Here is a 12,381-nt window from a genome sequence, read left to right as displayed (position 1 = left end):
TTTTTGAGCACTAGCTGTCCTGAACGACTTGCTTGACCACCCTGCAATAAATGCTGTACTTTTCTTCACCACAACCTGGTGTCAGTAGATAGGCTTTACTGCACTAAGGCAAGTAAGTAAGGATCCAAGTTTGGTTTGGTAACAATATGAAAGGTGTTAGGGTAAACGTTACCTAGGCTTATGTTTAAGTATAGAGTTAGGTTCTTCATTTTCCCCAAGGAAATGGACACCAGCATAACTGTTTACACCTGCCTGTGTCTCCTTTGGAGGGTATGGAGTCAAGTATAAGCACGGATAAAATTTTTATCTTGGCCAGAAACATAGCTTATGTGAATTTTCAGTGTGCGAAAGAGCCAGGGAGCATGTGTGGTATGAGACGGCTCATACTTAGAAAAACGTTCAGAAGTTGGATATGTATAGAAAAATACTGAGAGTGTCTCCAGAGACAAATGTTGCAAACATAAACTACAATAACATTTGGTTTCTTTATGTGAAAACAAAGTAAACTATATGAATATGAAAGGTTAGAGTTCTCTTCCATACTTGTGAAAATTTCTTTACAGGCTGATATTACCACAGCTCTCTTCTAGCGCTATTACTAGTTTAATTAGATGACATATGTTGTGCTAAAATGTTTGGTCTCAATCTCCTTATGTGAAGTAGTTCCTTACTGATCAAAAGATAGTATGTGAGGCTACACCCATAAATTTGCAAATGCAAGACAATAAGCTACTTATGCAACACATTTGTGCAATGTTTTTTCATTCCATATATCCAGATTTTCTCCATGATCAGTTTCAGACTAATCTGCAATTCTGTTTCAAGATGATTATCTGCCATATTCATACCATGCTCACTTTGACTGGTGTGTGAGTAGCTGTAATATTTCATACACATTCAGTTCAGTTCAGTTCAGTCGCTCAGTCGTGTCTGACTCTTTGCGACCCCATCACAGTATGCCAGGCTTCCCTGTCCATCACCAACTCCCGGAGTTCACTCAAACTCATGGTGATGCTATCCAGCCATCTCATTCTCTGTCGTCCCCTTCTCCTCCCGCCTCCAACCCTTCCCAGCATCAGAGTCTTTTCCAGTGAGTCAACTTGCCGCATGAGGTGGCCAAAGTATTGGAGTTTCAACTTTAGCATCAGTCCTTCCAATGAACACCCAGGATTGATCTCCTTTAGAATGGACTGGTTGGATCTCCTTGCAGTCCAAGGGACTCTCATGCACATTAGTGCTCTTGTGAAAACATAGAAAACCTAAAAATGAATAACAAACAAAATCTTGATAGCTATTATTTCAAAATAACCTAGTGCCAGATTTTAAGTGAATTAAATATTCATTTCAGACCTTACTCCAGATGGAGCACTGTACTAGTTACAAAGTATATAATTAAGACAAGGTCCATGGTCTGCCATCTCAAGAAGCCTGTGGTCTGTTGGGGAAGCAGACACAAAACAAATTTAATGCAAAGCATGAAAATTTCCTAAAGCAGGATGCTGATGACAACTCTAAGTATGGAAAAGGTAACAACCAGTTCCAAGATTGTGCTTCCCTTTTGGGTCAGTGGTAAAGAATCCTCCTGCCACTTCAGGAAACGCAGGTTTGATCTTTGTTGGGAAAATACCCTGGAGAAGAAAATGGCAACCCACTCTAGTATTCTTGCCTGGGAGATTCCATGGACAGAGGAACCTAGCAGGCTACAGTCCATGGGGTCATAAAAGAGACAGACATGACTCAGTGAAGAAACAACAACAATTCCAAAATTATCAATGGGAGGTGGAAACATCTGAACTGAACCTCATAGAATAAATAGGGGTTCAATGTGTGATTAGAAAACAAAATAAAACAGCAGACTTCCCTGGTGGCTCAGAAGGTAAAGCATCTGCTTACAATGCAGAAAATCAGGTTGGACCCCTGGGTCAGGAAGATCCTCTGCAGAAGGAAATGGCAACCCACTCCAGTACTCTTGCCTGGAAAATCCTATAGATGGAGGAGCATGGTAAGCTATACAGTCCATGGGGTCACAAAGAGTTGGACACAACTGAGTGACTTCACTTTGCTTTGCTTCAGCGTGTGATTAGAAAACAAAATAAAACAGCAGGAACAAAGACTTGGAAGCGGGAGAATGTGGGGGATGTTCAGAGAATGGCCAGAGGTTCAAGGTTTCAATGTAAATGGGGTTGAATGAATAGTTGATCCATGCCAAGGATTTCAGATTTTATCCTGTATGTAAAAGAAAGATGAAAGAGTGTATAACAGAATGATAATCTCAGTAAGTTGTTTTAGAAATCTCATTCTGGCAACAGTGTACAGAATTATCTGAAGAGATGAAAAATAACTTCAGACAAGGATTTGCGAGCTTATTAAGGATTTTTTCCTTATTTTTTGCCTTTTCGGTGCTTCCATACTGGGCCTGGCCTATAAAGTATGTTCTCAAAAACATTAAACATTATTGCTATGGCCTCAACAGCACAGCGTGTGACTCCAACAATGAAGCTTAACATCATCACAGGAGATTTCCACAAAAGTGTGGAATTATTCTAGATAGAAGGGGAGTCCCCCCTCCTTCCTTTATGGCTTATCAACTTAGTTTATATTCAAGTGTGTCTAAGCATTTATTTCCACCTAGATTCAAAACAGTAGTGGTGCAAATAATGGTGAATTAAAACTTACAGGGAAAACTAATTGTCCTAAGATTCTCTTATATGCATAATTTTGGAAATGATGCAGAAACATTAACAACTGAGATAAAATATAGATGATTCAGATGTGGTAAAATCCAATGTAGATATAAAAGAAAACTTTTAGAAATTTCCAAAGATAAGCAGGGAGAAAAATCTTTGCAAAACATATAGCAGACCAAGAATGTATGGCCTAGCTAAAACCCTGGATTCTGAACCAGACTACCTGGGTTTGCAATTCTGTCCCATACTTTTTAGCTTAACACTGCTCATTAATAAATTAATGAGATACTTAAGTTCTCAGTGTCCCAGTTTTCTTATCTGTAAATTGGGGTTTGTAATATGGTATCTAGTTTATAAAGAGTGGCAAAGTGTTTATAATAGTATTTGTCACATAGTGAGTGCTCAGTAAAAGTTAGCTATTTTAAAATTATTATTAATGTGGCAGAGACTACTATCTATGTCCCCAAATTTGTTCTCTCCTTCCTATTTTAATAAAAGAATCTCCAAGTTGTGACTATGCAGATAACAGTCCAGAATAAAACCTGAATTTTCTAACCTTTATTACAGATAGGACTTACCATGTGACTAGGGCATGGCCAATGAGGTGTAAGCAGAGATGTCACATGGCAGCTTATGGGAATCTTCCTGAAGAGACAGCTAGATACGTACCAGATTCTGAAACAGAATGAAATTGATAAGGATCAGTGAGAATATAGGGCAACAGGAACTCTCAAATGTTGCTGGTGGGAACATAAATTGGTACAATCATTTTGAAAAACAGTTTGGCATTATTGAATAAAAATGAAGACATACACATTTCTCAATAATCGAGAAACTCACTCCTAAATTTATATCCTAGAGAAAGGTATATATGTACTAAGATAAATGTACAAGGATGTTGATAGCAGCATTATTTGTAATTTCCCAAAACTAACAATCCAAAGGTCCATCAATAGTAGAATGGATAAACAAGTGAGGTATATTTATATGATGGTAGTAATTCAACAATGAAATTGAAATAATACATATACATACAACAACACCCACTGAATAGAAGAAGCAAGAACCAAGCTAACACAAACAGTAAGATTTGAAAAACAGGCAAAACTGTATCATTTAGAAGTATGTACTCGGGTGAAAGTCTAAAGAAAAGCAAGGCAATGATTATCATAAAGTCAGGATTATAGTAATCTCTAAATCTAGGAGGAGATTTCCTGTAGGGAGAATTGTGATTAGAAAAGAAAACAGAGAGCTCCTGAAATTCTTGTAATGCTCTGTTTCTGAGTGGAGTTTGCATGGATGTTCCTTTATAATAATTTTTAAACTATACATTGTCTTATGGACTTTTCTACATGAACATTATATTTCATGATTTGAATTACAGATTACATAAGGAAACATTGTGCCTTTAGTCTCTCCTCTATTTCATTCCTTCTTCAATCTTGCTGTCTGAAAACAGAGATACTGTCACCTCACACCATGAGAACAAGGATCACAACCTAGGAAGTTCAGTGTAATAAGCTGGAAGGCAAGTCCCTGAAGACTTTGTGGGGACAGCTGCCATATCAGTTTTGAAACTTTTGCTTCTATATTTCATTTACATGAAAGAGAAGTAGATTTTATATTATTTTGGAATCTTCTGTTTTTTACATAGCTAGATTTGATATTAACTAATATGCCTATATATAGATCTTATAAAAGACAACCTACTCAATAGAAAAATGGACTGAACCTACTGCATGACACAAGGAACTCTACTCAACACTTTGTGATGATCTAAATGGGAAGGAAATCCAAAAAAGGGGGGATATATATATGTATATGTATATATGTGCATACCTATATATATATACACCTATATATATATACACACCTATAGCTGCTGTTGAAGCTGAAACTCCAATACTTTGGCCACCTGATGCGAAGAACTGACTCATTTGAAAAGACCCTGATGCTGGGAAAGATTGAGGGCAGGAGGTGAAGGGGATGACAGAGGATGAGATGGTTGGATGGCATCTCCAACTCAATGGACACGGGTTTGTGTGGACTCCGGGAGTTGGTGATGGACAGGGAGGCCTGGTGTGCTGTGGTTCATGGGGTTGCAAAGAGTCGGACACGACTGAGTGACTGAACTGAACTGAATAGTTGATTCACTTTGCTGTACAGTAGAAACTAACACAACACTGTACAACAACTATACTCCAATGAAAATGAATTTTTTATTAAAGTTGCCAGATCACATACACACACATAATCCTTAGGCAATTAGTTCTTGGAAGAAGAAATCAAAAGAGTTCATAAACTTCTAAAAAGTACTTAACCTCAGCAGCAATCAGAGAAATGCAAATTAAAACAAGACAGTATTTTTCACGCATCAGATCAGCAAATATATTTGAAAGGGAAAGTCACTCAGTTGTGTCCAACTCTTTGTGATCCCATGGACTATACAGTCCATGGAATTCTCCAGGCCAGAATACTGGAGTGGGTAGCCTTTCCCTTCTCCAGGGGATCTTCCCAACCCAGGTCTCCTGGATTGCTGCAGATTATTTACCAGCTGAGCCACAAGGGAAGCCCACGAATACTAGAGTGGGTAGCCTGTCCCTTCTCCAGTGGATCTTCCCCACCCAGGAATTGAACGGGGGTCTCCTGAATTGCAAGTGAATTCTTTACCAACTGAGCTATAAGGGAAGCCCAGCAAATATATTTAAAGAGCAATATATTCATTTCTGTTGCGTATTTAGGAAAATGGCTTCTCTCTGGCACTGTTAACATAAAATGCCACAAATTTTTGGAAAGTAAATTGGCAACATCTATTAAGTCTGAAATGCTGTCATTATGTGAGTCAGCAAAATAATACAAATCTATACCATAGAAATAGCAGTAATAACATTCAAGATCACATGTCCAAAAATTCTTACTGCAGCATTATTTTCAAGGTAAAAAACTGGAAACAATCTGTTAAAATCCATTAGTAGTAGAATGTTTGGATAAATTATAGTACAGCCTTCCTATGAAATATGTGACTGTTTAAAAATGAGTTGAATCTGTTTATCTTGATCTGGAAGGTTGTTCAAGATGTATTGTTTAGGAAGGAAAATAAGTTACCCATTTTTATATAACTGGCCAACCTATTTTGTGTATGCATGTCTGTATAAATTGGTATGAACATGCAGGAAAGTGTGAAAAGATACACCCCAGATGTTAACATCATCTCCCTGGGAGTTGGGGGTGGTAATAAAGACTACTTTTTCTGTATCAATCTTTGGATAGTTTTATTGGTTACACTGAGTATAATTATGTGTTACTTTTGTAATTTTTGCAAAATTACTCAAATTAAAATTGGTTCTAATAAAAGGTATATAGCCAAGAATGCAAATAATTAATGTATCTCAATGCCAGATGAACATCTGCACACTTGATTCTTGTCAAACATTAAAACAACGCTGTAGCAAATTGCACCAACCTGTACAAAATAGAATGAAGGCAACTTAATGTGGCTTAATCACTCACCTTTCATTACTATTTCAATAATAACTTAAAAAGAACCCATGCGTTAGGAAAATAAATAAATGTAAGTACTTGCAATCTTCTGGGAAGGAATCTAATGCCAAGCTATGTCACAGGAAGAACTCAGAAGTTAAGAAACAGAGAGAAAGGGACAAGTCTTCTTCCTTCTTGGGTGGGTCTAAACTTCTAAAAGAGTCTGTTGGTGAAAAGGCGGCTGCTGATCAAAGTATAACTATGCAGGTTCAGTCACTTCAGTCGTGTCAGACTCTGTGCGACTGCAGCCCGCCAGGCTTCTCTGTCCATGGGGTTCTCCAGGCAAGAATACTGGAGTGGGTTGCCATGCCCTCCTCCAGGGGATCTTGCAGACCCAGGGATCGAATCCGTGGTGTCTCCTGCATCGCAGGAGGATTCTTTACCGCTGAGCCACCCCGGAATCAAGGCATACACTTCGCGTTTCCCAATTATAACTCGTCATCTTCCTGCCCTTCCCGGAATGTTCTTCGTCCACTGATGCACGACTCGACCAACACCTAGTCAGGCATGTTTAGAGTCGTGTGTGCCTCCTCCCTTTCGCTTTCCTCTTTCCCTGAATGTGGTTGCTAAATCCTCTCAATCTGCCCTCTGGGACGCTTCTGGCCTTGTTCTCATCAGGCCCTGCCACCTCAGGAGCAGCCACACCAAAGAATCCCAGACTCTGGTCGTCGCAACTTTTCACACAGGCTCCATCGGGGTTCCCGCCACCATCTTCACGGTCACGGTTCAGCCTGTGTGGCTGAAGTCTGCTCACCCATGAGGGCCTCTGCGTTAACCACGTCCCTACTTCGGCCCTCACCTTCTGAGGCCAGGACGGCAGAAGGGCCCGCTGCCCGAGGGGCAGGGTGACAGGATGACGTAGGGCGTGGCCTGGCCTGGCTAGCCAATGGAAGCACGGAGTCCAAGGTCAGAGGTCACGTGTCCAGTGGGCGGGAATTTTCTCTTGCGAAGACGGGTAGTAGGCAGTTTCCTGAGAAGCTGGAGAAAGGCGTTAGGCAAGGTATTCTTGAGTTGAGGAGAAGACAAGAGCTGGATGGGTCTAGTGTATGGTAGCTCTCTGGAAAACAGATCTGTGAGGTCCGCTCACATGGTCCTGTGGGGACAAGGCCCCAGAACAAGAATCCACTGAACCTGACTGGGCGAGAACAGAGGATGTGAAAAGAATAGAAAGGCCAATAGGATTTCTAGCCACTAATTAGGCTGCATAAATTAAAAAACTTGAGAATATACGTGAACCTTACCTCCTCTGCCATTTGACATGGTGAAAGTGTGGTCTTTGTTCAAGGAAGGAAGGGGAGAAGTCTCCCGATGCCTGAGGCTGTGGGAGATTACTCACCAGTGTGTGATAATCTTAAGTAGTCTTGAGAATAATATTGCACTGTATGTTTTATTTATAGTTTTTATTTGTCAATTCTGCTCAGTAAGGCTGGGTGGAAAAAAATCTTGAAAAACCTAACTTCTCTAACATTGCGCATAATATCCTGACCTAATGATTTGCATGCATTTTCATTTTGGCCCAGTGACAGGAGGAAGCATTTTCATTTTGGCTTCCTGACAGGAGGAAGCTCAGGAGAGATAAAATTTTTAGAAACAGGTAAGGAAAACTACTTCAGGAATTACTGCAACTCAAAGCTGAGTTTTTAAAATACTTTCTAACCATGGTTTGCTTGTTTTCCCCCTTGTCTTGGATTTTAGAAGTAAGCCAGTTTCTTTCTCCCTATCTACCCACCACTATGAGATGGATACAGATATCTGTAATGCAGTGAAATACAGTTGATAGATGAAAGAAATTTTATAAATGTAATTAGCAACGGTTTTTTTTATTACTATGTGTCTAGTATGGACTTGAGAAGGCAATGGCAACCCACTCCAGTACTCTTGCCTGGAGAATCCCAGGGAAGGGGGAGCCTGGTGGGCTGCTGTCTATGGGGTCGCACAGAGTCGGACACCACTGAAGTGACTTAGCAGCAGCAGCAGCATGGACATAAAAGTTAACTTCAATACAACAGTAATTATTATTTGAGATAGTTGATGGGAGTGATGAATCTGAAGCTGATGGAATATAGGCTTCATAAGAAAGGAACATTTAAGAAAAATGCCGACAATAACTTGAATGGATAAATTAGGTAGAGCTGTGATTTTTAACTTTTTCTGGTGTCAGGCACAATCAGATAATTTTTTCTGAAAGTGCAGTATCAGGAATTAGAAATTCTAGAATCAATATTTGCTTCAGATATCAGTGATACACTGTATGGAAAAGGTACAAAAGTACAATGGTTGGAAATATTTCCAGAGAAGTAATCCACCAGTTGGAAGATGCTATGTTGTCATTGTTCAGCTAAGTGCGAAAGAGGGCACTGACACTCTGTATTCCTCACATTTGTTGATATCAGAATCTAACAATATTTAAAATATTCTGATAGCTTATGGGGTTTGTTTTCATTGGAGCACTTACTGTAATAACCAAAATGTCTCTGATTCATTAGTGAAATGAAATAATTTTACTCTATATTAAGAAGTCTGCTCTTAGGTTTTTAATCCAGTAGTTGAGTAGTTAAGGATATTCACTTGATAATAACTGAAAATAGGAATAGTTCATAACCAATTAATATAGATGAGTCCTGGTGAGCACTTTTACCATTTAGAAATAGGTAAACCTCAAACAAATTGATAATGATAATTATCATTAAATTATAATAAAATATAATAAATATAATTAAATTATAATAAAATATATAATTAAATTTAATTATATAATTTATTATATAAAATTTGTAATTTATTATATTGATAAACAAATATCAAACAGAATGATAATGAAACCAAGGCAAGACTATTTGAATTAAAATATATGTTTTATTCACTCAAAGCTTATTGACAAACTACTAGTGTATGAAAACTAGTTTATATCTGAATTCCCCACAGTATTTTAAATGATTGATCAAAATGCTAAGAACTTTCTGACAAACTGGACTATGTCCTAGAGTAAATTTTCTAAGCTGTAATTCCTCTGATTCTTGAAATTATCTTGGACTTCCTCAGCTTTCAAATTTTACTTATTGGGACTATCTAGGACTAATGGATGTACTATTACTATTATGTATCAATTCAGTTCAGTTGCTCAGTTGTGTCCAACTCTTTGTGGCCCCATGGACTGTAGCATGCCAGGCTTCCCTGTCCATTACTAACTCCCAGAGTTTGTTCAAACTCATGCCCATTGAGTCGGTGATGCCATCCAACCATCTCATCCTCTGTCATCCCCTTCTCCTCCTGCCTTCAATCTTTCCCAGTATCAGGGTCTTTTCAAATGAATCAGTTTTTTGCATCAGGTGGCCAAAGTATTGGAGCTTCAGCTTTAGCATCAGTCCTTCCAATGAATATTCAGGACTGATTTCCTTTAGGATTGACTGGTTTATTCATCCCAAACTATTAAATAGGTTAATAGTTTAACTATTAACTGGTTTATCCATCCTAAGCTATTAAATAGTTTATCCATCCTAAACTATCATGTATATGATGGATAAACAACAAGGTCTTACTGTATAGCACAGAGAACTATATTCGATACCCTGAGATAAACCATACTGAAAAAGAAAAGAAAAAATTTTAGTTCATTAGGTGAATTTTTTGATTTACTAATAATGACCCAATGACCTAAAAATAATATACTATAGTTGCTTTATTCCAATGAACTAACTAAAAGGGAATTTAACTTAAGGCTTTTTATTTTCTTGGAACTTCCCTGGTGGCTCAGAAGGTAAAGTATCTGCCTACAATGCGGGAGACCTGGATTCGATCCCTGGGTCGGGAAGATCCCCTGGAAAAGGAAATGGCAACCCCCTCCAGTACTCTTGCCTGGAAAATCCCAGGGATGGAGGAGCCTGGTAGGCTACAGTCCATGCATGGGGTCACAAAGAGTAGGACACAACTGAATGATTTCACTTTTTATTTTCTTAGAGAGTGGAATTTTCCAAATTCAACTCCACTGCTTCAGCACAGTTTTGCCCTTGGTTGACTTAAGAAATCCGGTTATCATGAGAAAACCACGCTATTAGTCTTGTGAACCTCAGCCTCTTTTGCAACAAAATGATGATATTAAATATATTGCAATCCACCAACTAGGATTGTATGGATAAAATAAAATGAAAAATATATGAATAATTTTATACCACTGTATATATTATTTTCATATTAGATTTAAATCATAGTAATGTTATTTTCATAGTTAAGTTTTTATCATTCAGAGCCTTTTTAAAAAATGAATGAGCCAATGTTTTGTGACTAAGAATGGTTTTCTGCTATTCTACCAAATATTTATTTTTTATTTTTATATTTCCAGATGTGAAATTTGTACTGCTTTCAAAGAAAGAAGATATGTTTCCAGCATTCAAATATTGTGCAATAGATTATTTGAATGAGGTACAGAGTATTATTAGATCATGATCTGATTACTAAGAATTATGATATGAAAGTGTTATCTACATGCACTATGTATTATGATCACTTTTTAGTAGTCCTTAGAGTAATCCTTAGTCCTACTTTGAAATTCACTAAAAACTACTTTCCAGTTTTAATATACCTTAAAAACACTATTTGAGGAGGAAATTGTTGCCAATTTAATGTGAATTTGTGTCTGTCAATGGGAAAAAAGTAGAAACTATTAACAAGTTTGGGCTGCTGTTATGGATGACCTTGAGTGATTTTTCTCATCAGGAATGGGGAAAAAACAATTCCAGTTATCTCTATGATAAAATGACTGTAACAGTATGTATTAGTCCCTTACTATTTTGATTAATTATATTATTTGATCACTTACTCTTTTGATAGATTATGTCATTTTGATCATAACTACTCCATGAGGAAGATACTGTTATTACATAGGTTTTACAGTTTTACAGGCTAGAAAAATGATGTCTAGAGAAGTTAAATACCTTTACAAAGCTGAAATTCAAACCAGATACATTGTTAAGAAACTAATTAGAATAATTGTCACACACCAGTTCATAGTACTTACCATCTTATTATTCCATCATAACAGGGAGGCAAATGTATCATTGCAAGGGAGGCATATGTACCCCATACGTGGTAGGGAATCAGAGGTCATTTTTACACAGATACATTTATGAATGTATTATCCACTGGAAAAATTAGTCTATACTCAAACTTCCTCAGACTTTTATCCTTGCCCCTGATATCTTAGTTTCCCACTGGTGTACCACACCCCCATGATACAGTACAAATATACTGCTGCTGCTGCTGCTGCTGCTGCTGAGTCACTTCAGTCGTGTCCGATTCTGTGTGACCCCATAGACGGAAGCCCACCAGGTTCCCCCGTCCCTGGGATTCTCCAGGCAAGAACACTGGAGTGGGTTGCCATTTCCTTCTCCAATGTGTGAAAGTGAAAGTGAAGTCACTCAGTCGTGTCTGACCCTTAATGGCAAATCTTGCAAAAGATACAGAGTTTTGTAAAGTTCATGAAAACAGTGTTGAAGAATCACTTAAATAACAGGTAAAGCTATTATCAGATGAAAATCTGACAAAATTAGATCAGATAACAGGTAAGACAAAAAGAAAGGTTTGAATATCAAAGGAGTCAGAGATGCCTTGGGAAATTTTTATTAAATCCTCAAATATTTTCTAGAAATATCTTGTTTCTGATCACAGGTGAAGTAATGACTAGTATCATGCCTATCATCATATAATGCAGTTTTGAGGGAAATTTTGACAAAGTAGTTATAAGCTAAATACAAACAAAATGTAATTAAAATAAATTTTAATTTCTATAACTTTATTTTGTTTTTTAGGTAATGTTCCATTTGACTATGAACCTTTGGCTTTTGACTATGGAACTTTTGTCCTCATTTTTTATGAATTACTTAACTCATCTTTTCTTTATACTATTATTCTTAGATAATGAGGGCCTCTTATTTAATATGTTAGTAAGCCTTCAGCATATATAAAACTCTTGGGAAATAATGAAAGAAACTATCATTGTCCAAATACATAGATAATGAATTCTGTGAGAAGTTGGGAGTCACTGAGGAAATTTGCTTAAGATGAAGTTTGAAAGGTGAATAGAATTTTGACAGCTGGAGAAGAGTAGCAGGGCATATTCAAAGGCATCCTGTTGATGAGGAAGTGACCACTAAATGTT

The 12,381-nt window shown here is 37.6% G+C and overlaps 1 protein-coding gene and 1 long non-coding RNA gene across 2 annotated transcripts in view; one reads left to right on the top strand and one right to left on the bottom strand.

The window, feature by feature from the left end:
• Positions 1-2,100: 2,100 nt before the first annotated feature.
• LOC148777499 (uncharacterized) lies at positions 2,101-11,343 on the bottom strand. Its single transcript, XR_016037907.1, has 3 exons — positions 11,242-11,343; positions 3,266-3,362; positions 2,101-2,226 (listed from the first exon to the last, which is right to left on the bottom strand). It is a non-coding gene; the product is annotated as an uncharacterized LOC148777499 (long non-coding RNA).
• Positions 10,602-12,381, top strand: part of SHOC1 (shortage in chiasmata 1) — an 85,915-nt gene continuing 84,135 nt past the window's right edge. Inside the window, exon 1 of the mRNA XM_088838271.1 lies at positions 10,602-10,646. Within this exon, the coding sequence (XP_088694397.1) occupies positions 10,602-10,646 (45 nt within the window). The remainder of the gene's footprint in view (positions 10,647-12,381) is intronic.

The sequence above is a fragment of the Moschus berezovskii genome, chromosome 7 (genome assembly GCF_049115385.1).
Source record: "Moschus berezovskii isolate FMDL1 chromosome 7, NW_MosBer_1.0, whole genome shotgun sequence".
NCBI classification, from domain to species: Eukaryota; Metazoa; Chordata; class Mammalia; order Artiodactyla; family Moschidae; genus Moschus; species Moschus berezovskii.
The sequence above is the reverse complement of the archived record's forward strand: the minus strand, read 5'-3'. Positions and strand labels throughout refer to the sequence as shown.